This window comes from Heterocephalus glaber, unplaced genomic scaffold (genome assembly GCF_053883595.1).
Source record: "Heterocephalus glaber isolate CG9 unplaced genomic scaffold, H.glaber_assembly_v1.0 deba00001761, whole genome shotgun sequence".
In the NCBI taxonomy this organism is placed as follows: domain Eukaryota; kingdom Metazoa; phylum Chordata; class Mammalia; order Rodentia; family Bathyergidae; genus Heterocephalus; species Heterocephalus glaber.
In genome coordinates this window covers 1,901,327-1,928,477 of record NW_028258458.1, presented here as the reverse complement: position 1 = coordinate 1,928,477, position 27,151 = coordinate 1,901,327, and the positions used below count along the sequence as shown (strand labels likewise).

The 27,151-nt window shown below is 39.0% G+C and overlaps 2 protein-coding genes across 6 annotated transcripts in view; both read left to right on the top strand.

The window, feature by feature from the left end:
* The first annotated feature begins 13,203 nt into the window (after positions 1-13,203).
* On the top strand, positions 13,204-20,504 carry LOC101697341 (olfactory receptor 7D4). The gene is made up of 2 exons (XM_087201827.1): positions 13,204-14,128; positions 20,439-20,504. Exons 1-2 carry the CDS (start codon positions 13,226-13,228, stop codon positions 20,502-20,504), a joined length of 969 nt encoding a protein of 322 aa, XP_087057953.1. The 5' UTR covers positions 13,204-13,225.
* A 4,612-nt stretch (positions 20,505-25,116) lies between these two features.
* Positions 25,117-27,151, top strand: part of LOC101716930 (zinc finger protein 699) — a 72,634-nt gene continuing 70,599 nt past the window's right edge. For 2 of the 5 annotated variants that reach the window (XM_087202015.1, XM_004865298.4), the window contains exons 1-2: positions 25,117-25,206; positions 25,498-25,585. In XM_087202015.1, the coding sequence (XP_087058141.1) occupies positions 25,162-25,206; positions 25,498-25,585 (133 nt within the window). In that variant the 5' untranslated portion in view covers positions 25,117-25,161. The other 3 variants (XM_087202014.1, XM_004865299.4, XM_004865296.4) reach the window with 2 other exon arrangements.

Here is a 27,151-nt window from a genome sequence, read left to right as displayed (position 1 = left end):
ATCAAAATCTCCAGAGGGTAACTTAATTAAAATCTCTATATCAGCGGGGGTACAAGCAAGACTTAATTAATTAAATGTCCAACTTGTGGTCACCAGCTGGCCCTTGAGAAACTGCACAACAGTTAATATAGTTTGCTATTAGCTCTCTACCGCTCTATACCTCTATTCATCTTAACTAACTGTCTTTTGGGTTCATAGTTGATGAGCAGGAGATATTTTCAGCACTGTGAGAAATACTGAGTAACTCGCCTCCTTAATGCATTTACCTGTCCCAACTTTCTCTCTGTTTCTTATTTCCCACTATTCCTTACACCTAAAGTCTGTCCTATCGACCTCTTCATAAGACCCCTTTAGTAATAAGAAGGTCAGCAATAAGAGGAGGAGTCATAGTAGTGGGAAAACAGAGGGAGTTTCAGGAGAGGTTTCTTCAGAAGTGGATGTGGCAATAGAACTAAGAGAAACTGGAATTTGGGACTTTTGTGCCAGATCAGATTTCAATACATCATTGCCAATTTGCCTTATGGAGAGCTTGTTGTGAGTCACAAACACAATGACTCCTGTGACCAGAGGAACAATTATAAACATTATGGCGTGAAAAAAATAACACATGAGGGTACGATGTGTTCCACCCTCCTTTTCCCCCAGCTGGAACTTTGTCAAGCAGCCTTGGAGGTCGGTTGGGCTTCGCCATCCCCCCTTTTTAATTTAATTTAATTTTTTATTTTGGTGGCGTGGAGTTCAAGTTGGATATTCTTGAGGGCTCGAATTAATTGTCTGAAGATGACTGGAAGACAAAATAGGAGGATTAATATGACTACAATAGTGGTTCCCAAATTGATAATAAAAGAGAACAAGGTTTTTGTTGAAATAGAGGAGGAGAGGGAAGACAGGAAAGAGCTAGCTATTACTTCTGCTGATGAGGCTTGTAATCGTGCCTAATAGCACTAACTTGTGAATGTAAATGTTGTACATCTATAGACGGGAGTATTTCTCCATACTCCCTTTAAATGGGCCTGTACCTGTTCCCATGTCATATGACTATCATTATAGGGTAATGGCGTAACACAGATCCAACGGAAATCTGAATGGCAGGCAGCAGCTATACGAACTTTAATAGCCTGTAGCTGGTTCCCTATAAAAAACACTGCTTCCTCTAAAGCATGTATCCTGGATTCTAACTTTCTATCAATAATTTCTTGAGTGGCCAATGCTAGAGAAACATTTTTTGTCAGATCATTAACATGATGTGCAGTATGAATTTCTTTTACCAGGGCAGTCGTGGAGACAGCAAGTGAAGTTCTGATGCGTATTAAGGCAGTGATGCCAAGAATGAGAGCTGCGACAAATCGTTTTGGGCATGAAAGGGCATCTACAATGAATTGAAGAGCCTGTAGGCCTGGAGTATCATACCATTGTCCTGTAACATTTACTGGAAGCATAACATAAGGTGGCTGTCTTACCAAGAGGAACGTCTGTTGTCCAAATGACGAATTTAGGCAATTAGTTGACACACAATTATCACATTGAATATCATAAGTAGAGTGATTAGTGACAGAAATTGACATAAAACCTGTTTTACCAGTACTTAGAATAGCATAAGGGGAGAGTACACAGGCCTGTAAGGCTATTAGGGAAGTATTTTTCATACTTGGTCTATAAAAAGTAACAAGGCCTGTGGAAGCAAACAGACAATATAAGTCTGTCTGTATCTTACTTGTGGTTGTTAAGGTGTATATGGGGGCCACCCATCCAGGAGAATACCAACGCTTTACAGGTCCGGTTAAGGGTAAATTGGAGCTTGACCAAGAATAAGTGAAGGAATTTCTTTTAAGATAATCAGTATAATCATAGTTGAGACTTGACACGGACCAATCATATAAACTTTGATTAGAGAATGGTAATGGGTGAGAAATTGTGGAGGTGATAAAACCACAGGAAAACCATGTGGGAAATCCGCGGCGCCTGTCAATATTTTTCCAAATATATTCTACATCAGATGCTGACTGACAAGGGGAGATAAGGCTAGGCATAAAGCCAGTGTGTTTTGAAAACTGGGTTAAATTTCCAGGTAGTCGTAATGAGAGGGACCATAAATCTCGTTTGTTTTTTCCTTCAGCAGGGGAGTCAGCATACATATCATTATAATAAAGAGGGATACATCCAGGAAGGGAAGTTTGGATAGTAGTCGCACAAATAGGCATGTCATCAGCATGACCTGTATAGTTAAAATGATGAGTATATTTGAGGGGGATAAAGGAATTATCTTCTCCTCCCATAAGTTGAGGATAATTAGTTACTATTTTAACATTATCATAATCCCAGGTGACTGGGTGAAGTAAAGGAGGTTCTGGGACATAAGTCCAATAGGGAGAGGTCATGGCTGAGCAGGGTAAAATTACCTGAGTAGCAATGATAGCTAACATTGCAACAAACAGCCTATCAGAAGTCACAGGGAGGTGCTGACTATAGACGAGACCCTTGGCCCTCTCGGTGAGGCTCTTAATTTGGCCCCAGGTTGGTGGAGGACTTTGTCTGGTAGAGCATGCAGGACGGTGACGAGAACGTCCCTGTAGTTGAAGCTGGTGGAGATGAGCAGACAGCTGATCAACTCTGAGCTCTAAATCTGTAAGAGAGGAGGGAGGAGGTGGACCCCGAGGGGAGGGACGAAACTCCTCATAGATGTTCTCCTGGTATGGCGGAGGAGGAAGCATCCTCAGCGGAATCGATGAGCAGGTCGGATGAGGGTTGTAGGGCGGTGGTGTTGCCATGTAGTCCCACCAGACGATCCGGGATCCAGATAGGTGAATCGGAGTTCTGTGGGAAAACACAAGCATATCCTCGACCGCTGGTTAATAATGGGTCGGGACCTTTCCATTGGCCGGTTAAAAGATCGTTCCACTTTACTAATTGTTTAGGATGGGTATCCAGAGTTTGCCAGTGTCGCTGCATGGGAGACAGTCCCTGTGAATCTAGATTTAAATGATTAATTACAAAAAGAGCATGGTTCAGTATATGATGAGGTGAAGAATACTTAAATTCTCCATGTTGGAGTTTGACAATTTGTGCTTTAAGAATTTGGTGGGAACGCTCTACAATTCCTTGTCCTTGAGGGTTATATGGAATCCCTGTGGTGTGAGTAATGTTAAACATATTACAGAATTTTTTAAAAGAGGCAGAAGTATATGCAGGAGCATTATCTGTCTTTATATTATGAGGTTTGCCTAATATAGTAAAACAAAAAAAGAGATGCTGCATTACATCTTTATATGCTTCTCCAGATCTTGCTGTGGCTAAAAGGGCATGGAAAAAGTATCAACACAAACATGAACAAAGCAAAGTTTTCCAAAGGAAGGCACATGGGTAACATCCATTTGCCATAAGTCGTTAGGCCTCAAGCCTCTAGGATTGACTCCTGTTTTGGGAGAGGGTAAGAATTCAACACACTGTCCACATTGTTTTACAATTTCTCTAGCTGCTTCTCTAGTGATGTGAAATTGATTTCTAAGAGCGGATGCATTCTGGTGATGGATTTTGTGATCTGTTGCAGCCATTTCGACCGAAGCCACCAGAGGGCGCGTTAGAGGGTCCGCCAAAGCATTACCTTCATGTAGGGGTACTGGTAATTTGGAATGGGCGCGAATATGTCCCACATAAAATCGTGTCCGTCTCACATGTATCATTTGTTGTAGCTGTTGTAGCAAACTTATAATAGGATTAGACCTAGAATGTAAATAAGCAGTCTCTATGTGTGGGAAGAGCCCAAAAACATAATGAGAATCAGTGTACAAGTTAAAAGGCTGATTGTTTAATTTTGAGAAAGCAAAAATAACTGCTAACAACTCAATACGTTGGGCAGATGTCTCTTGAGTTTCTTGTATGTGAGTTTGTTTATTTATAATAGTCACTGCTCTACCATTAGAGGACCCATCTGTGAATACCAGAGCGGCAGCGTCTAGAGGCTTGGGTGAGGTTAATCGAGAGAATATAACAGGGTGAAGTTTTATAAAAAGTAGAAGTGGGCTCGAAGGCAAGTGGAAAGAGATTTTTCCTAAGAAGGAGACTAAAGCAACGCCCCAATCCATGTCATTTTCGAGCAGCCATTGATATTGTGACGCAGTGAAGGGAAGTATAATTTCAGCTACATCTGTACCAAATAATTCCCTACTACGACGTCTAACTTTTTGTACTAAAGTTGCACAAGGAGAAGGATAACTTGCCACCACTCTTTTTTGTGAGGCAGGGAGAAAGAGCCATTCTAAAGGTCCTTTCTGCCAAAGACAACCAAATGGTGAGCATGGGGTGGCTAAAATAATTAATTGCCAAGGGAGAGTATAATCCACTCGGGCTATGGTCTGATTGCTTATAGCTTGTTCAATTACAAAGAGAGCCTTCTTTCCTTCTTCAGTCAGGCTCCTTGGAGAATTTGGATCAGAATCTCCTCTAAGAATGTCAAATAAAGGGATGAGATCTGTAGTGGGTACTTTTAGAAAGGGCCGTAGCCAGTTAATATCTCCCAACAATTTTTGAAAATCATTTAAAGTTTTCAAGGAATCTGTTCTTAGTTGAATCATGGGTGAGGAGACTTTGTCAACATCAATTGTTCTACCCAAATAAGAAAACGGAGGCTGGACTTGAATTTTTTCTGGGGCTATTTTTAATCCACTAATTTCTAGTGCCTTAGTGAGATGTATCAAACAATCCTGAAGCACATAACGATCTTGATGAGAAAGGAGAATATCATCCATATAATGACTTATATAAACTGTAGGAAATTGTATCCTAATTTTTTCAATAATCTCTGAAAGAAATTTCTGACAAAGAGTTGGGCTATTTTTCATACCTTGAGGTAATACTTTCCATTGAAATCTTTGAAAAGGTTTTTGGAAATTAGGGGAAGGTAGGCTAAAAGCAAATTTGACCCTATCAGCAGGATGTAAGGGGATTGTAAAGAAACAATCCTGTAAATCTATTACGACAATATTATAAGCTTTTGGAATGGCTACCAGAGAGGGAAGGCCAGGCTGGAGCATAAGAGAAAGGCAAATATCTGAATCAAAAGGTTATTACCATAAACAATGTTAGAAGACCCATACAATTAGAGGGCATAAATACATTTTGTATACCAGAAAAGGAGCAATAATATTACAGTTATATAAAACATTATGTTCTTCAATGTAGTTTGGTACCAAAAGCATCTTTGTAATAACACTTTTGTTTATGGCACAGAAATTAATCTTTTGAAGATGACCAATGTAGACATATCACAGTAACATATTTAGAACTTAACCAATGTAAACGTTTTATAATAACATATTTAGAATTTAAACTTCAAGGATAACCAATATAATCAGTTTATAATAACATATTGAAACAATGTTTATTGTGGTCTGTCTCCCATAAGATTATGAAATTTACTAGAGGGTCCCTTTAGTGAACTAAGACCAGAATAATTATTTTCTCGGTGGCCACTTTATTCATCAAAGGGAGTCCCCACAGTCTCTATTTACTTTGACAAACAAATAATAAGAGTATATATATCTTTTTATTTTACAACTGTTTATTGTAATTTGATTATCGCATGTAGGTGACAATACACATTACTTTCATAAAATAAATCTCGGTGAAACTTTGACCAATTAGCAACCTGGGAAGGAGGGCATGCCTTTAATTTAATAACATTTATCTGTAAGCCAATTTAACAATAGGTGAATATCTCTTTTTTTTTTTCAAAAGGTGAAAAGGAAAAGAGAAAAAGAAAAATAATTGAGCTCAACTGTACAAACAGACAACAGACAAACATATAAGACAATTTATAAAATTAGAGTGCACTCAAATATATTTGGCCAAATTGAATTATAATATCCTCTTTATGATTATTAGATTTATAGTTGTATGACTGGTCAAAAACTTTGGAATAGTCAATTAACAGAGATCTCTTGAGATTAGAATCAGAGGGAATAAAAGCGCTTTTATACCTCTAAATATAAAAAGATCATTTTGAAGTTGTCCCCCCCTTTTTAAATTTTTTACCATAAATCTATAATTATTATTTCTTTGGGGACATCATTAGGTAAGTGCATCTGTTCCTGGGCAGTTACCCATTCCCCATTTCCAAGAGCACATCCATAGTGATTTTCTTCTTTTGTCTACGTGAATGACCTAATTCTGTTTTGACCTTATCTTCATATTCCATTTTCCACAGTAAATAATCCCCTCCTGGTAGGCAGGCTGTTGCTACCTGTTGCCAATCGTATGGAGTCATCCATTTCCCTCCGAAGGTTTCTAGCAGAGTCATAGTATAGGGAGAGGAAGCCCCGTAAGAATGTACAGCAGCTTTAATTTCTTTTAGCAGCTTAAAAGGTAAAGGTTCCCATACCGGCTCATAGTCCCAGTCTGCGTCAAAGATGACAGGAAAACAGGAGAAAGTGGCATCGCCCGCCGCAGCAGCTTTACGAACAGCTCCTGCAAAGCCGACCTGATTTGGTGGTGGAGGAAAATGTTGCCGGCGAGCCTTACCTTTAGATTTTTTAGGGCTGCACAAAGCTGTGGGCTGCAAAGGTGGCCAATCAGGATCGTGATATCGAGCTGCTTGTTCCTCTAAATCCTTCTCCTTGGAAGGAGACAAAAGCTCATCTGAATCATTTTCATTTTCTATTACACCATAAATGGAAGGAGATTTTTTAGTCTTTAACGATGGAGTTTCCTCCGTGGGTGCTGAAGGAAAACTATCTGAGGGACAAGAATTAATCATAGAAGAGCCCATAGATTGATTAATCACAGACCAATAAGAGAAGGCATTAACAGGAGTTTTTTCTGGCCCATATTCAGTATCATATTTCTGTATGTCTTTTCCCACGCGTCCCCAAGTATCCGCATCCAGAGTTCCTGCATCTGGGAACCAAGGACAACATTCCTGAATGAAGTCCAGGAAGGCTGATAAATCTTTGGTAGCAACCTTAACCTTATGAGATTGCAAACAGTGTTGTAAAATATCAACAAAGAGTCCTCTTTCTTTAGACCCCTTGTGGCCCATTATCTTCTCTGTAAGTTCTGACTATTCACCCCTCTCTAGCGCCTACTCTTTTTCTCTGAGTGCGGGGCCTGCAGTGCCCTATGGGGTGAAGGCCGCCCAAGACCGAACTATAATTAATTGATTACCCCCTTACCTGCCCGGCGTTGGGCACCACCTGCCGCAGACCAGCTGCAGTCGATGCAGGGTAGGAAGGGGAGAGGTCCCGGGCTGGCGAGTGAGAAAAGAACCATCACAAGCAATGTTCAGGTTCCCTCTGGGAGGTCTCAGGGTCCGATTTATTTTCATATCTTTAAGCAATAGCTAGGAGGCATTGGGCGGAATATGTTTACATTTTAGGTTGCCTTAGCAACATCTAGTGAGGTAAGGTTGTTTTTACTAAAGAATATATTTTTCTAAACTGATTCATATCATTGAACATCATGAATACATTTCTTAAAAATCACAATTGTCTCCTTATTTTCCCACACCTAGGTAGAACAGAAGGTAACTTAATCAAAATCTCCAGAGGGTAACTTAATTAAAATCTCCATATCAGCGGGGGTACAAGCAAGACTTAATTAATTAAATGTCCAACTTGTGGTCACCAGCTGGCCCTTGAGAAACTGCACAACAGTTAATATAGTTTGCTATTAGCTCTCTACCGCTCTATACCTCTATTTATCTTAACTAACTGTCTTTTGGGTTCATAGTTGATGAGCAGGAGATATTTTCAGCACTGTGAGAAATACTGAGTAACTCGCCTCCTTAATGCATTTACCTGTCCCAACTTTCTCTCTGTTTCTTATTTCCCACTATTCCTTACATCTAAAGTCTGTCCTATCGACCCCTTCATAAGACCCCTTTAGTAATAAGAAGGTCAGCAATAAGAAGGGGGAGTCATAGTAGTGGGAAAACAGAGGGAGTTTCAGGAGAGGTTTCTTTAGAAGTGGATGTGGCAATAGAACTAAGAGAAACTGGGATTTGGGACTTTTGAGCCAGATCAGATTTCAATACATCATTGCCAATTTGCCTTATGGAGAGTTTGTTGTGAGTCACAAACACAATGACTCCTGTGACCAGAGTAACAATTGTAAACATTATGGTGTGAAAAAAAATAACACATGAGGGTACGATGTGTTCCACCCTCCTTTTCCCCCAGCTGGAACTTTGTCAGCAGCCTTGGAGGCTGGTTGGGCTTCGGCACTTTTACTTTCAGTCTATGGATTTCCTTTTCAGTCAGGTGTGTTTCTCGTATACAGCATATTGCTTGGCTTTGCTTCTTCATCCATTCTTTCAGTCTCTTTCTTTTTATTGGTAAATTGAGGCCATTAACATTGATAGTTATAATTGACAGATATTGACTCATCCTTGTCATGATGTTTTACACTTGTTGGCTCTTTTATGTCTTATTTTCCCCCCTTTCACTTTAGTGTCTTATCTTGCGTGGTGCCTTCTCTCTGCTGGGCCTCATGGAGTTGTGACCTTTATTGTCTTTTTCTAGAATATTGATTAAAATTGTTTGGAGTGCTGGATTGGTGTACACAAAGTTTCTCAGGTGTTCTTTTTCGTGGTAGTATGTAATTCCCCCATCAGTTTTGAAAGATAATTTTGCCAGATACAACAGTCTAGGTTGGAAGTTATTTTCTTTTAGGGCTTGAACTACTTCACTCCAGGCTCTCCTTGATTTGAGGGTTTGTGTTGAGAAATCTGCCATGATTCTGATGGGCATTCCTTTGTAGGTGATTTGTTTCTTTTCTCTAACTGCCTATAGAATTTTGTTCTTCCATTGTGTTTCTGGGATCTTGACTATTATATGTCTAGATGTAGATTTTTTTTTTGGTCATGGCTGGTTGTAGTTCTATATGCCTCACTTATCTGTACATCCAATTCTCTACCTCTGTTGGGGAAGTTTTCTATTATTACTTCTGTGAACAGATTTTATGTCAATTGTACTTTCTTCTGTTTCTTCGTGGACTCCCATCAGTCTTATGTTATTCTTCTTTGCATCGTCTAGCAGCTGTTGGATTGATTTCTCATGGTCCCTTACTATCTTTAAGAAATCTCTGTTTTCATGGTCCTTAACCACAGTCTTGCTTCTATATCTGATATTCTGTCTTCAGATTCTCTTAGTCTGCTCTGCATGCTTTCAGTGGTGTTTGTAATCTCCTGAATATCTGTTTGAATGTGTTTCATGGATTCCATTTCTTTCTTATGTTGGGTGATCACAGTTTCCATTTCTTTCTTAGGTTGGGCATTTATGGCTTCCAGCATGTTTCTCCTCTCATCTCTTTTCTTATCTGTTTCTGCTCTAGAGCCTCTAGTCATGTCTTTCACTCTGCTCACCATCTCTGTAGTTATCTGGGAGATTATTTCTGCTTTGAATTTTTCTAGAGCCTCATGCATCTGCTTTGTTACTTCCTGTGCTATCAGTTCAAGGTGTCCAGGTGGCTGATTATCAGATTTTTCCACCTCATTTTCCCCAGAATTTCCTTTTAGTGGCATGGAAGCCTGTGTTTGTGCCTTGCTTAAATGTCTTCTCATTTTTGTTTTTGTTACTGTCCTTGGTTCAATTCCTGGGTTGATATTTCAAAATTGCTTAATGAAGGTATCTTTGTTGCTTGTGTTTAAAACCCTTGTGGAATGATTGCTTTTCACAGGTGTCTTGCAGATATAGCTTGTGTTTAGCTTTTCAGACTCTAATGACTCTGAGGCTATTTTATTTTCCTTATACCAGGAAGGATAACTGATTAGATCGATCACAACATGTTAGCTCAAATGATACAATCAGCATTACCATAGCATCAAGCACAGCTTAGGAAATGACAGTTTGTGGTAGTTATTAATCTATCACTTTTAACTATGTGAATTAAGTTAAAACTGAGGACCAACCCAACATACTCTTAAGTGAAATAAATAGGACACACACGTGTAAATATCAAATAGTTTCTCTGGTGTGAGAAACTGAAAGTGTAAATAAGGACAAAAAGGTATAATAGATAATGTGAAATGGAAAGAAAAGGGGCAAAGGGGAAGGAAAAGGGGGAGGCGGAGGGGAAAGGAAAGAAGGGAATAGAATTTATATGAGAAAATGAAAAAATGGAAACAAAGTCTTTGTAAATAGGGAGGGGTGGAGAGGTTGAAGGGAGGGCAGGGGAATGGGGAAAAATAACAACCAAGAGAGATTATGTAAAGATGCGAATTCCCAGTGATGAATGTCATAATATTGTATACCTAAAATGCACCAATAAATTAATAAAAAAGAAAAGATATCTGTTCTCCAATGTTTTGAAGACATACTAACAATGAAGAAGATGTGGAACCAACCTATGTGTCCATCAACAGACGAGTGGGTAAAGAAAACCTGATATAATGCACCATGGATTACTATTTGAGCATGAAAAAGAAAAATTTATAGTTTACAACCACATGCATGAACCTGTGGAACATTGTACTATTTTAAATAAATCAGGTACAGTAAGACAAAAACCACCTGATTTCACTCATGAATGGAATTTTAAAAAGTGAATCTCAGAGAAATTTAGGGCAGAACTGTGGTTACCGAGGCTGAGGCAGTTAGGAGTTAATGTGGCACAATGTCGGTTAAGAGTGAACAATTCTACTTAGGTAGGAGAAACTGGTTCAAAAGATTTATAGTACAGCAGTTAGTGGTGATATATTGTGTTCTTGAAAAATAGTGAGCTGATAAGAATTTTCACCACAAAAATAACTACAGAAAAATTCGTGTGTTAATATTTTGGGTTTAACCATTGCACAATGTAAAATATTTCTAGACTGCATATCATACACACTATATATCAGCATTTTGTCTACTAATTCAAATACATACACAAGTTAATTTGAAAAATAAAAATATTAAATTTAAAAGCAATGACTTCTACTTTGTCATAATGATATGGACTGAAAATGACTTCTATAATCTACATAGATTGTTAAAAAGAAACATATCACAGGAGATAGTTCTTGGACTGGTTCCTCATAGAAATAAGCCTTTCCTTTCCTTTATGACTTTGAAAATGAAACAAGAATCATCGAGCTTTTCCTTTGAGGAGATGAATCCATTTTCCCCTGCCAGTGCTTGCATAAACACAAAATCAATTGAGTATTTTCTATTTGCTATCTTCTTTGTACCCCAAGGGAGGTGAATTATTTGGAGAGTGGGAAGGAAACAGAACAATTTATTTAATGAGGAGCTCTGAGACTAGAAAATTTACCAATTTTCCTGTAGCCTGTCATCCACACTTCTCTGATCTCAGTTTGCACAAAAACAAATTGTCTTCCTGTGGGCAAACTGTGGTGAAGATAAAGCTTCAGTGACAACCTTCAGAGAGAGGCAGTGTGGCATGGTGACAGCAAGAGGAACGAGAAGAAAAAGAGGAGAGATATGAGTACTGGGCTTGACTTCTGGAATAATGAAAACAGAAGGTTCCATTATTTCATTAGTCTATAAAGGTGACCTCCTTGTACATAAAGGAACTTTAGTTTCTACTGAGACCAATCTTTTCAAGGTATTCCAATGTCTCCTTCTTTTGCACTTTGGAATGTAGAGCCTTTCTCTAATCTGGACTGTCTCCACCTTGTCTTCACTGTTTGCTAGGTTCCTGTCAGAATTCCTGCCTTCTATTATTTATTCATTAACTCCTCACTGAGGATCAATTCTACACCACATTTATTCATTTTGTTCCAAATATGGTTGGATTATTATGCTGTATCCCCTAAATATTTTCACTGGAATTTTTGTCTTCTAGATATCTCCTCTTAGTTCTGTATTGTTGTAGTTATAATTTCATCTTAAGGTCTGCAATATACCTACCATAGATTTAGTTAGTTGTGATTGTCAACACTCAACCCAATTACTTTTTCTTATATTACCAGTTCCTGTAAAGGTTGAGGAAAATATTGAATGAATGGAGTTGGAGGAAACTAGTTTGGTTTTTATTTCTCCAAGTACCAAGGTCAGAGATGACCTTCTCAAGATGGCTTCCAAGTATACACTGTGAATTGTAGAGAATTTTTCTAGCCCTACCCTATTCTCAAGATTCCAAGACTTGATTTTTATGTCTTTCTGGACATTGCCAATTCCTGCATTAGTCATGCTTACTGCATCTCAACGTCTTTGTCTGGTACCTCCCATCCTCTACTGCACTGCCACATGTCAGCAGTAAGTACCTGTCACTTTTCTGCCACTGTTCCCAGTCTCTGTGTTTCTCCAAGTTTCTGTCTGTCCACTATTAAACTGAAGTGTATTCTCACAGTCACCCACTTCAATGAGCAGCTACTTGCTAGCTGTTTTGATTCCAAGTAGCAGAGAAATGAACTAGCTCCATGTGTTTTTAATCTGCCATCTTGTCCAATAATTCTAAGTCACTCTATTTAAATCAAAATCACAGCTCCATTAAGAAGAAGAAGGAGATGGGGGAGTGGGTGGGAAATAGTGTGGGGGTTAATAATAAAAATATATTATATGCATGTACAAATATGCCAAAGTAAAATCCACTGCTTGTTATAGCTAAAGTGAACTCTTCATCTAACTAAAATTCAGATAATAAGGGAAAGCTGTCACTGTGCTTTGGGAGATTTATATATCATAAAAATATCATAAAAGAGGGTTTAAAAATAATTTTAGTAATAATAGTGGCAGATATAAGTTACTGAGATTACTACTGAGCATAAAGGCACTTCAAAACCTCACAAATAAGGTGATAATAGCAATAACCACATGTACAGAGAAAAGTCAGGCATAGACAGAGAAGTATCACATCACTTCAAAGTATCAAGTTAAAGAACAAAGGTTTGAATTAAAAATCCAAGTATAATCACTATTACAAAGCTGTAGCATAAAGAAGTTTGGAGATTGTTAAAGGAATATGTAAAATCCCTTCAATTCTTTTGAATGAGTCATATCTAAGGAAAACCAGCTCACATCTATAGAATTAAAAGAGATAATTTAAATTAACTAGTCGATAATAAAAGAGAGATTTCTGCTAACTCAAAGAGAGTACGAATGAGTAAACGTTTTAAAAAGGAGAAGTGATCTGCACCTTAGCCAAGTAAATCAGATTCACTGACAGGAATCAATACAGGATGAAAGGCACCATTGAAGGCTGATATTGTAGTGTGATGGCTAACTGACATTCCAACTGACTCTTCATTCACTATAGTTGTGTCTTCATCTCCAGAAGCTACACCAGCTACATGGAAGCAGCGAACCATACCAGAGTTGCACAATTCCTCCTGTTGGCTCTCTCAGATGATCCTAAATGGCAGCCCCTTCTCTTTGCCCTGTTCCTGTCCATGTACCTGGTCACGATGCTTGGGAACCTGCTCATCATCCTGGCTGTCAGCTCTGACTCCCACCTCCACACCCCCATGTATTTCTTCCTCTCCAACCTGTCCTTCTCTGACATCTGCCTCATCTCCACCACGGTCCCAAAGATGCTGGTGAACATCCAGATACAGAAGAAAGGCATCTCCTACATAGATTGCCTCACTCAGGTGTATTTTTTAAATACTTGTGCTGGAGTAGATAATTTCCTACTGGCTGTGATGGCCTATGACCGCTTTGTAGCCATCTGCCACCCTTTGAACTACATAATCATCATGAACACCCAGCTCTGTGGCTTTCTGGTCCTGCTCTCTTGGATCATCATGTTCTGGGTCTCCTTGATTCATATTCTACTAATGAAGCGACTGACCTTTTCTATAGGCACTGAAATCCCTCATCTCTTTTGTGAATTGGCTGAGGTTCTCAAGGTGGCCAGCTCTGATTCCCTCATCAGTAATATCTTCCTATACGTGGCAACTGCCCTGTTGGGTGGACTTCCCATCACTGGGATCCTCTTTTCTTACTCACAGATAATGTCTTCTTTATTAAGGATGTCCTCCACTGCCAGGAAGTATAAAGCATTTTCCACTTGTGGGTCTCACCTCTGTGTGGTCTCCCTGTTCTATGGAACAGGATGTGTGGTGTACCTCAGTTCTGCCGTGACTCTTTCTACCCAAAGCAGCACAGTTGCTTCTGTGATGTACACTGTGGTCACCCCAATGCTGAACCCCTTCATCTACAGCCTGAGGAACAAGGATGTGAAGGAGGCCATGGCAAGACTCCTCAGCAGAGCAGCCTCTGGCCATTCATGGACTGTTGACCTCAGAACTAAGTGAATGTTGTGTCCTCTGAGGGAAATGTAAATTTCATTTTGTAGCTTTTTATATTTTCTAAGGGTTATGTTTAAATTCTTATATTCACCATGACTATGCTTTTCTATATTTTTGTATTTATTTGTCCTCAAACAAATCCTAGTAACTTTTTAGAGCTTTTCTTACCTATTATGATGCAAATATTTCCAAATTTGGTGAGATGTGATATAGGCATTCCTGAAATTTCCAACTGGGAATAAAGAACTTATATAAAGGGCTCAAATGGTTTCCTCAAAAATTATTGTGTGAATGTTAATGTACTTCACCTCAATTTGATTATATTCTTACTTTGGAAGATAGAGAAGAAAACTCATCAGAGAAAAAATATTTATCTACTCAAGAGTGTACTTATTGGGCTGGTATGTAGCTCAGTGGTTCCGTCACCTGCCTCGCAAGTGCTAAGTCCTGAGTTCGATCCCTGGCACCAAAAAAAAAAAAAAGACTATGGTTCCCATGTATGACTTCATCCTAAAACTATTTTTGAGATATTTCTCTCATTCACCTAATTACTGAAGGGAACCAATTGAAATTGGAGAGGACGATAACTGGAGCCTGACATACTTCTATCTCTGCTATCCTAATTGTTATAACAACAATAATTGGATTTTGATCAGAAAAGTTGAAATCTGGCTTGGAAAGGTGCATTCATATGACTTGCAGTGGTGTAATGTCTAGGATAACTTGAAATATTGCTTCATTGTTTGGAATTCAATAATTTTTTCTTCCTCCCTTCTTTCCTTGCTTCTTTCTTTCTTTTTCATCTTTTTTTTTTTTTTTTTTGGTACTGGGGATCGAACTCGGGTCCTTGCGCTTGCAAGGCAGGTGACAGAACCACTGAGCTAAATCCCTGGCCCTGTCCTTCTTTTTTTTCCCATCCTCCCTCACGTTATTCTCCTTCTTCTTTTGGAATGTTTTATGCATTTATATTAAGCTATTTCTCTTTCTGCCTATATTGATGATACTTCATTTTAAATGTATATTAAAATTTGTCTGCAAATGAAACAGTTACTTCATGATACATTTCTCAAAAACAGTCCACATTATCATGTAATTTATGATTGTATTATTAAAATTTATTTCAGTAGTATATATTGTGAGAGTTGTATTATAGGGAAATTGTATGTTTGATTTTGTGAGGAATCTCCAGACTGTCATTCACTGCAGCTTACACTTTTAAAATTCCAATTCAAGGAGGTTCTGATTTCACCACATTCTAGCAAATGCTGGTCATTCTCTATTTTATTTTATTTATTAAAATTAATTTTATTGGTACATTTTAGGTATACAATATAATGAGATTCATCATTGGAAATTTGCACCTTTACAAACTCTATCTTGGTTCTTATTTTTTCCCCATTCCCCTCCCCTCCCTTCAACCCCTCCACCCCTCCATATTTACAAAGACTTTGTTTCTATTCTTTCATTTTCTAATATGAATTCCATTCCCTTCTTTCCTTTCCCCTACACCTCCAAATATCCCTTCCCCTTAGCCCCTTTTCTTCCCATTTCACTTATCTATTATAGCTTTTAGTCCTTATTTATGCCATCAGTTTCTCACATTAGAGAAGCTATTCGGTATTTACACATGTGAGTCCTATTTATTTCACTTGAGTATCGATCAATGTGCATCCATTTAGCTGTAAATGTCTCTAGTTTCTAATTTCTCATTTTTTTATGGCTGAATAGTATTCCATTTTATTAAAAACCCACAATTTCTTATCCAGTCTCCAGCTGATGGGCAACTAGGTTGCTTCTAAGTTTTAACTATTAAAAATTTTGCTGCTATGAACATAGGAGCACATATATCACTGTGGTATGATTCTTTTAATTCTTTGGGGAAGATACCCAGCAGGGGAATACGTGGGTGAAATATGGCCTCCAATTCTAGTTCTTTGAGGTATCTCCATACTGATTTCCACAGTGGTTGCACCAGTCTACACTCCGGAAAATAATGGAGCAGGGTTCCTCTTTCCCCACAGCCCCACCAGCATTTGTTATTGGTTGATTTCTTGATAGCAGCCATTATTTCTGGGGTGAGGTGGAATCTCAGCATTGTTTTCATTTGCATCTCTCAAATGACCCGTGATGTTGAACATTTTTTCATATGTTTATTTGCCATTTATAATTCTTTGTCTGAGGAATGTCTGTTCATTTCAAATGCCCATTTTTGGATTGGGTTTTTTAAATTTGGGAGGTCTGATTTTTTCAAGTTCTTTATAGATTCTAGATAGAAGACCTTTGCCTGAGGAACAGCAGTTGAAAATTTTTTCCCACATTGTGGGTTGTCTCTTCACACTGCTGGTGGTTTCTCTTGCTGTGCAGAAGCTTTTTAATAAGAAGAGATCCCATTTATTGTTTGTGCTATTTCACCGGTAACTGAGGTTTTGTTCAAAAAATCTTTTCCTATACTAATGTTTTCAAGAATTCTACCTAACTTCTGTTCCAGCCAGTTCAGCATTTCTATTTTAACATTTAGATATTTAATCCATTCAATTTGAGTTTAGTGCATTGTGAGAGATAGAGGTCTAGTTTTAATCTTTGGCAAATTGAAACCCAATTTTTCTGGCACCATTTCTTAAAGAGGCTATCTTTCCTCCAATGAGAGTGTTTGGCTCCTTTTTCAAAGATGAGGTGGCTGAGTGTGTCTGGCATTGTTTCTGGATCATTTAATCTGTTCCACTGGTCCTCAGGTCTGTGTCTTTGTCAGTACCTGGCTGTTTTTATCATGGTGACTTTGTAGTATAGTTGCAAGTTGGGGGTTGTGATACCCCCTGCCATGTCTCTGTTGCCTAGAATTGCTTTTGCTATTCTAGGTCTCTTCTTGTTCCAAATGAATTTTTAAATTTTTTTCCTCGATGTCCAGGAAGTATGCTGCTGGAATTTCAATACGCATTGCATTGAATCTATATAGCAGCTTTGCAAGTATGGCCATTTTCAGTATGTTGATACTTCCTACGAAGGAACATGGGATGTGTTTGCATGTTTGATATCCTCTTCAATCTTTTTTTTTCAGAATGTTTTAGTTTTCAGAGAAGAGGTCTTTGATTTCTTTTGTTAGGTTGATTCCTAGATATTTCAGTTATTTGGATGCTATTGTGAATGGGATTGTTTGCTCTATTCTCTCTCTGAGTCCATTGTGCATGTAGAGAAAAGCTATTGATTTTTACATGTTGACTTTGTATCCAGCTATTTACTGAATTTTTTTATTAAGTCTAGAAGACTCTTGATGGCATTCTTGGAGTCTTCTATATAGAGTGTCATGTCATCTGCAAATAATGACAATTTGACTTCTTCATTTCCTATCTTTATTCCATTTATTTCTTTCTCTTGTCTAATTGCTCTGGCTAATGTTTCCAAAACTATATTGAACAGGAGTGTTGATAGTGGACACCCAGTTTTGTTCCTGATTTTAGTGTGAAAGATTTCAGAGTTTGACCATTTAGTATGATACTGGCTGTTGGTTTTTCATAGATGGCTTTTATCAGATTGAGGTAGAGACCATCTATTTCAAGTTTTTGTAGGATTTTTATCATAAATGCATTTTGGATTTTGTCAAATGCTTTTTCTGGATCTATTGAGATGAACATATGTTTTTTGTCCTTGGCTCTATTGATATAGTGTATTACATTAATTGATTTGCATATATTGAACCATCCCCGCATCCCTGGGATGAATCCCACTTGATTAGGGTGTATGATCTTCTTAATAATCTTCTGCATTCTATTTGCCATTATCTTATTAAGGATTTTTGCATCAGTGTTCTTTAGTGAGATTGGCCTATAGTTCTCTTTTTTGGTTGGGTCTTTCTCTGCTTTGGGGATCAAGGTTATGCTTGTTTTCTGAAATGAATTCTGGAGTATTGCCTCCCTTTCAATTTCACTGAAGAGCTTAAACAATAGTGTCAGTAGTTCCTTTCTAAATATCTTGTAGAATTTGGCAGTGATGCCAATCAGGACACAGGCTTTTCTTGGTTGGTAAGATTTTAATAATGTTTTCAAATTCATTGACTAACATTGGTTTAAGATTTTTAGGTCTTCTTTATTCAACTTTGGTAATTTATACACATCTAGGAATCTGTCCATTTCTTCTGTGTTTTCCATCTTATTGGCGTATAGGTTCTCAAAGTAGGTATTGATGATCCTCTGGATTTTTGCTGGGTCCACTGCAATTTCACCCTTTTCATTCCTTATTGCCCGGATTTGGGCCTTTTCTTTCCCTTTTCTGAGAAGGCTGGCTAAGGTTTTGTCAATTTTGTTATTCTTTTGAAGAACCAACTCTTGGCTTCATTGATATTTTGGTATCATTCTCTTAGACTCCATTGCATTGATTTTTGCTCTGATCTTTATAATTTTCTCCCTTGTATGAGCTTTGGGTTTGTCCTGCTCTTCCTTTTTTGGAAGCTTGAGGTTTAGCATCAGGTTATTTAATTGGGCTCAATTTGTTTTCCTAATATGAGTATTCACTGCTATGAATTTCCCTTATAAGACTACTTTCATTGTTGCCCATATATTCCAATATGTTGTATTGTTATTGTCATTTAATCGTAGGAACTGCCTAATTTTTTCTTCAATTTCCTCTGTGACCCATTGGTTATTCAGAAGCATGTTGTTCAATTTCCATGTGTTTATGGAATTTTTGTGGTTTCCTTTGGTATTGTTCTCTAATTTCATCGCACTGTGGTCTGATAATATACAGGTGATAACTTCAATTCCTTTGCACTTAGTTAAACTTACTTTTATGAGTGAGTATGTAGTCTATTTTGGAGAATGATCTATGTGCATCTGAAAAGAATGTGTATTCTAATTTTGTGGGGTGGACCACTCTGTAGACATCTGTTAAGTTCATTTGTTCAAGAGCTTGATTGAGTTCTAGTATTTTGTTGCTTATTTTTTGCCTAGTTGATCTATCTATTTGTGACAGAGGGGTATGGAGGTCCCCCACTACTACTGTATTAGTGCTTATTTGATTTTTCATGTCCTTTAGTATTTGTTCTATATATTTGGGCATGCTAGTGTTTGTTGCATATATGTTTATGATTGTCACCTCTTCCTCTTTGATTGGTCCCTTCCTGACCATGCTCTGCTCCTCTGGCCTCTTGGCTGTGCTGCCAGCTGGTTCCACACTACAAAGACACAGGGAACACCGTACCACAAGACCACCGTACTGCGTAAGTTGGAGGGATCATCACCTACCATCAGAACCGGGACTATCTTCAGGGCAAGGGCAGCTGGAACCTGCAGTACAACCCTGCAGAGTTCAACTCTACAGGAGGACAAGGAGCTCAACTTGGGACTTGCAGCCAGAAATCTCCCAGAATTTCATGGATCAGTGACTGCCTTGCTGAAACTCATTGACTTATATCTGCACATTGCTACCCACGTTGTCGATTGTGACAGCAGAGACATACCCTGAAGGAGGCCCCTCATTTACATTTTTATTTTTTATTTCCAAAATTAGTATTATTGATTTGTTTTTTCTACCCTTATCTTTATTTTTCCTACTCTTTGCAAATTTTTGGTTTTCTCTCCTTTTTTTCTTCTTTCTTTTCTGTTTCCTTTCTCTCTTACACTCACTCTCTTGCTTTCCCACATTGTTCATCTCCCTTTTTGTTCCTGTTCTGGCCCTCATTTGGATTTTTTCTTAAGTTTTCTATTATTCCCTTTTTCCTTTTCTCCACTGTGTCCTCTGGCCTCACTGCTAACCTTCCCCTATCCTTCTACCTATCTATCCCTCCCTCCTCGACTCCTTCTAACTCCCCATCCTGAAGGGTAAAGTTGTTACATTGAAGAATTTATTCACTATAAACATGTTGTGTTGTCCTTGATTTTGATTTAATTCACACATTTCAAGGTGATAGATTAATAACTACCACAAACTGTCATTTTCTAAGATGTACTTGATGTTATGGTGTTGCTGATTGTATCACTTTTGCTAAGGTGTTGTGATTGATCTAGTCAGTGGTCCTTCCTGGTATAATGAAAATGAGACAGCCTCAGAGCCATGAGAGACTCAAAATTTAAAGAGCAGCTATATCTGGAAGACACAGCTGAGAAGCAATCATTCCATAAGGGTTCTAAATACATCAACAAAAATACTTACAATAAACAATTTTGAAGTATCAACCCAGGAGTTGAACCAATGACAGTACCAAAAACAAAAATGAGAAGACATTTAAGCAAGTCACAAACTCAGACGTTCACCTCACACAAAGCAAATCCTGGGGAAAATGAAGTGGAAAGCTAGGAAAATCAACCACCTGGACACCCTGAACTGGTAGCACAGGAAGTAACAAAACAGATGAATGAGGCTCTAGAAAAATTCAAAGAAGAAATAATCTCCCAGATAACTACAGAGATGGTGAGCAGAGTGAAAGACATAATTAGAGGCTCTAGTACAGAAACAGATAAAAAAATAGATGCAATCAGAACCATGGTGGAAGCCATAAATGCCCAGCATAAGAAAGAAATGGAAACCATGAAACAGATTCAAACAGATATTCAGGAGATTAAAAACTCCATTGAAAGCATGCAGAGCAGATAAGAGAATCCAAAGATAGAATATCAGATATAGAAGACAGGATTGCAGTTAAGGACCATGAAAACAGAGATTTCTTAAAAATAGTAAGGGACCATGAGAAATCAGTTCAGCAGCTGCTAGATGATTTAAGGCAATGCTGACTGAAATTCCAACAACATACTTCACAGCACTAGAGAAAGCAATCCAAAAATTCATTTAGAAGCAGAAGAGACCCAGAATAACAAAAGCAATTCTAAGCAACAGAGACATAGCTGGGGGTATCACAATCCCCAACTTGAAACTATAGTACAAAGCTGCTGTGATAAAAAACAGCATGGTACTGGCAGAAAAACAGACCTGAGGATCAGTGGAATAGATTAGAAGATGGAGAAACAACTCCGAACATACTCAGCCACCTCATCTTTGACAAAGGAGCCAACCACCCTCATTGGAGGAAAGATAGCCTATTTAGTAAATGGTGTTGGAAAAATTAGATTTCAACCTGCCAAAGATTAAAACTGGATGCATACCTATCACCATGCACTAAACTAAGATCGAAGTGGATTAAAGATCTAAATACTAAGGCAGAAACAGTAAACTCACTGGAAGATAAGTTAGGTAGAACTCTTTGAAGACATTGGCATAGGAAAAGACTTTATGAACAAAACCTCAGTAGCACGGGAACTAGCAGAAAGAATCAACAACTGGGATTTCATCTTATTAACAAGCTTCTGCACTGCAAAAGAAACCACCAACAGAGCTAACAGACAACCTACAATGTGGGAAAAATTTTTTAGCAGCTGTACCTCAGGCAAAGGACTACTATCTAGAATATATAAAGAACTGAAAAATATCAGACCCCCCAAGTTAAAAGACCCAATTCAAAAATGGGCCTCTGAAATGAACAGACATTTCTCAGACAAAGAATTCAAAGCAGCAAATAAACATATGAAAAAATGTTCAACATCACTAGTCACTGGAGAGATGCAGATGAAAACAACACTGAGATTCCACCTCACCCCACAAAGAAAGGCTGCTATCAAGAAATCAACTAATAACAAATGCTGGTGGGGGTGTGGAGAGAAAGGAACCCTTCTCCATTGTTGGTGGGAGTGCAGACTGCTGCAACCACTGTGGAAATCAGTATGGAGCTACCTCAAAGAACTAGGGCTATGGTTCCCATTTGACCCAGCTATTCCCCTGCTGGGTATCTTCCCCAGAGATTACCACAGTGATGTATGTGCACCCATGTTTATAGTGGCACAGTTTGTAATAGCTAAAGCTGGGAAACAGCCCAAATGCCCATCAACTGGAAACTGAATAAAGATGTGGTTTTTTTTAATAGAATGGAGTACTACTCAGCCATAAAGAACGAGAAACTAGAGACATTTATAGCTAAATGAATGCATATTGAGGCCGTACTTTTAAATGAAATAAATAGGACACACATGTGTAAATACCGAATAGTTTCTCTAGTGTGAGAAACTGAAAGTGTAAATGAGGATTAAAATGATTAAAATGAATAACTGATAATTTGAAATAGGTAAAACGTCCAAAGGTATACGGGTGGTGGGAAGGGAATGGGAAAGGGTAGAAGGGAAAGGAACAATTATGAGAAAAGAAAAAAACAATGGAAAGGAAATCTATGTAAATAGGGATGCTTTGATGGGTGAAGGGTGCGCAGGTAAGGGGGAAAATACAAAAAATAAGATACATCATGTACAGGTAAAAGCACCCAATGACAAATATAAACATATCTTGTAACTAAAATATACCAATAAAAGGATTTTTATAAAAAGACATAGTGAGATAGATCTTGGGCATTTGGGAAGTGAACAGAGAAAGGGTGGCAGTGGGGAGGGAGTGTGGGGAAATTAGATAAAAATGGTGAAGTGCTGTGTACATATACCAAGTCCCTATGAGGAACATGATCACCATGTGCTACATCCGTGTATGGACATGTGTGTGGGCACCTGCGCGCGCGCGCGTGTGTGTGTGTGTGTGTAGAAGAAGTGTCCCTAGAGATCCAGGAGGGGGAAGGAGGGGAGGGGGTATAAAGACAAGAATTTAAAAATATTATGTACATGTACCAACTCCCCATGGTGAATGTATTCATTACGTACTACAAACATGTACCAATAATCATAATAATGATAATAAAAAGGGAAATAGTGGACTATCGCTACCAGCTCTCAATAGAGCAAAAGTTGGCCCAGATAGAAAAGTAGGCCTATCCACATCACTGGGCTATGGTCAGCGATTCTAATTACTGTAGAAGGGATACCCCCAGGCTACTATGCCACACTCTGGCCATCAGTGCCACAAAGCTGTGTCATGCACTGAGCTCCAAGCCCAGCACAGCACTTGGGAAGGATTAAGGTCCCCACAGCTATAAGCTATTAGTGAAGTGAACTCGGCCTAAGACTGCTGCAACAAATCACTGGCAGTGCTTGCGGGAAGAGAAATTCAATAGGCTGTGACTGTGTTTTTCCTTGGCTCTGGGTTGTTCTAGAGACTCCATCCTTAGGGAGGCCTGAGGATGAGAGGTGCTAAGATCTACCTAGTGTTTTATCTCACCCAGTCTGGCACTAATTTCAATGCTTGAGCTTACTACCCAGCTAATGGGATCTTGCTTTATGCTATGCTGCCTCAGGTTGGTAAGGTATTGGTGAAGGCAATCCCTTGGGCACCTAGACTGATACTGAGCTGGGCTGAATTTGAATCTCATAGGTGCAAGGGCCCACACATTCTCAAGGGTTCATCAAAGTCCGTGTTGCAGCTGGTGGTGAAGTGGACTGGAAAAGGAGTCCAGCCCATTGGTGTATTCACTGCTTATTGTTAAAGAAGTTCTACAGTCTGATCTGTGATAGTTGTACTGCTTGGCATCGGGGTCTGGGTGATGGAGACAAATATGATACTGATCAGGGATGCTCCTGAGACTTACGGCTGCAGCGATCTGCAGTTTGGGGGAGAAGGAATGTGTGTTCTACAGGCTCACTCCAAGGCTGGCAATGATGTAGGCCAAAACTAGTCTGTCCCAATTCTACGTAAGTCTCTGCCTGAGGCTGGAGAGGCTCCATCTGTGAGCTCTGCTCTGCATGCAGGTACCTTATTTTCTGCTTGATACTATGTAGAAACCCATGGTGGCCTTAGCACTGAATGCCAAGACAAAGGCCTGTGCTAGCATTCATGTCCTGCTTCTCTGTAGGTGGAGTCTTGCTCCTTGTGCTTGTTTCTTATTGCTGCCTGAACTTGAGAGGGATTTTACAAGCAGTTTCTTTGCTTTCTGGCCGCACACTTTTGGCAGTTGGTCCATGGGTTTGTTTGGCAGTAGGCCTTGTGGGGCCCTGCTCAGCAGGTTTCACTGCAGAGGGCCTGGCGCTATATTTAAAAATAAAAAATCCAGGCCTTAACTTGAAGAGGATTTAACTTGAGTTATCAAGTGGTGGGCGCCTCTGTGCTTCAGAATGGTGGAGGGGTGATGTCTGTAATTCCTTCCTGCCTGCCTTCTTGAATAGCCTTTTCTGTTATAGTTTTAAACAGGTATTATAGTCTCTCACCTGGTTTCTTTAGCTCTTGTAAAGGTGTTACCCTACTCTAATTTTGTACTGCCTAGTTAACTGAAATTCTGTCCTGCTTAAATCTTATATTTCAGGACAGGATGTAGATACGCCAGAGGTTTCTCTTCAGGTGGGCTAGCCTAAACTGAATGATCTAAGATGTCTGGTAGAGTGACCACTAGACATCCTCTACCTTCATTATAATCCCAACTGCATGCTAAATGACACGCACTCTAATGCCATGACAGTTGACATTTGACAGTGGCCATGATCATAACAGGAGCAAAAGGAGAAAAAGAACCGTTAACAGGAGTGGGAAGGGGCGACAATCGAGGGGGAGATGGGATACAAAACTCTGTCCACCACCAGAAAAGACATGAATATTCCATCTCTTTTATTAACCTATCTTGCCCCCTCATTTTTTACCCTACATCTATGAAAGTTAGAGATGTTAATTTGCAAATCTATCAGATCTATGCTTTGCCAAGAAAAACGGTCTCCTTTGCTGCTCAATTGATCCTTGGTCCTGTTACTGGTTCCATAATTCCAAGAGGGAAAAAGGACCCAGATTGAAGTTAAAAATTGGTAACAAATGTAGCTTGCTGCAAGTATAAACTGTTCGACTTAGGTGTATCTGTGGGAGTCACAGATCTTGCCCGTCATCTTTCTCTGCTCCTCCAAGTGATCTCGTTGTTTTCTGTTCTCAACCCTTGAGGTAACTAGTATCTCTTATCTACTGATACGTTGAGCAGTCGTTCTCCACTGTTCAGGAGCGGCCCAGTCTAAGAACCGGCAAGCAGGGGCCCGCCCTTTTCGCCGGTCTGGGCAGGAACAGGAAGCGGAAGTGTGCCTCTGCGCATGTGCAAAGCGCCAGCGCGTCACCTGATCCCTCTTCTCTGTGAGGTAACTGTTTTCTCAGTGGGCTTCCTAGCTGTGTGTTCGCAGGGAGGCGGAGGGCTGGGCCTGGGTGTCCGTGGTCAAAGGGGTCCACCTCAGCGCTTCCCGTCTGGACACTGCCGGCCTCCCGCCGTTGCGGGATCTTCCTTGAGCCTCAGCAGCCCCGTCCTCGGCGCCGCGACCCAGGCCCTGGATCCGGGGTTCCGGGAGCGTTCCGCGGGGGGCGATTCTCCTGCAGGCTGGAATTGGAGAACCACCATCATAGTCTCCCAAATGCATCCTGTTCTCACTTTGCAGAAAGGGAAAGCACCTCTGCTTTGGGGCCAGGGGACGAGAATCTCCACGTCGCCGTCGCTGCGCGGGTCCCAGGATTTCTGCGTGCTGGGTGAGCTCGGTCCCCGCCTCGCCTCTCCCGGTACATTGCATAGCGTTGAATCTGAATGTTCCTCTGCTTTCGAGCATCAGCTTGGCACACTGTATTCAGATACATAAAAGCGAACTGATTTATTTTACATAATTTGCCCGCCCCCGCCAAATCCATTTTATCATTAATAAAATGGTACAGGTTCTTTGAATTTCACAGAATTAACCAGTCTCAACGTTTTCATTTTAATTTCTTCCATTTTCCTTTTTTGTTGTTTTCGATTTCTCTGCTGCACCTGCCTGTACTTGAAGTTGACTGGAGAATAGCATATAATTTGCATCCTAGCTTTATTCCTGATGTCATAGAAAACAAATCTGCCATTTCACTATTAAGTTTTTGCTGTCGGTTTTTTTCCTAATAAGTATTTTTCTTCCTAGTGGGATAAATTACTGTCACCTATGGATATTGAAATAGATTAATCACTGTTTTGTGTCTAATGGGATGAACCATATGATCTTTTTCAATTAGTATTAACGATTGATTATCAATTATGTTAATTCTATTAATGATTAATTGATTATATTAATGACTACATTTTTTTAAGCGTCCTTCATTCTTACATAGAAAATTGGTTTGTGATTTATTCTCATAGTTCATTTCTCAACTGTAGTAATATTTTTACATTATTTGCATTTAATGTGCATAAAATATTACACTTTTTTAAAAAGTTGTACTCTTTCAGGTCATGGAAATACCCAGGAAAACAGATTTTTTTACTCACTGGAGTTATGAATTCATTCCTTATCTGGTGAACCTGCTTGTAAAAGTTATAACTTCTCTTTCCTTTGTGGACATGTGTTTCACCTAGATTTTTGTTTTTGTTTTTGTTTTCTTTAATACTGAATGTAATGATTTTGTGCCTCTTAGATCATTGTTGGAATATTGTAATGCTGTCTTGAAATTCATTTCATCTATCTATATGATTCATTCTTATTCACAACTTATTTTTGTCTGTGCTCTCTTGCTTTTAAATTTGTTGAGTTTTTCAGTTGCATTAGTTGTCAAAGGGTATATGTTTAGGTTCTCTGGTTCTATTATTTTTAAAAAGTTATTAATTTTGAATTCTTTTTAAACTTTTGTATAGTCCTTTTTGCAACCTCATAAATCAGTTGTTTGTCCATAAATACTAGTTGTTTTTCCCTTTTGGGAGTTGATAGCGCTTATAAAGATAAAAATATATGTGCTAAACTGGCTATGGATTTCTAGTTATTTTAATTTTCTGCTTCTATCTGTCACAAACCAGTCCTAATAGACTGCATTTTAATAGAGCATGTGGTACCACCTGATATATTTTGTTTTTTGCTCTGCCCTGAAAGATTAAAATCCTTGTGCTTAAGTATTTGTCTTTTATTTAGTGGTTTATTCCCCATGATTTCATGTTGTAGGGTCAGGGTAAATGTTACCTAAATGTGTATGAAACAAAAGGGCAGGAATAAAGGCCTTAAGGAAAACATCCTTACCTAGCTCCTAGGCCCTAGAAGAAGGAACCCAGAGCACATTTGAATGGAATGCTTCACTCAGTTGCTC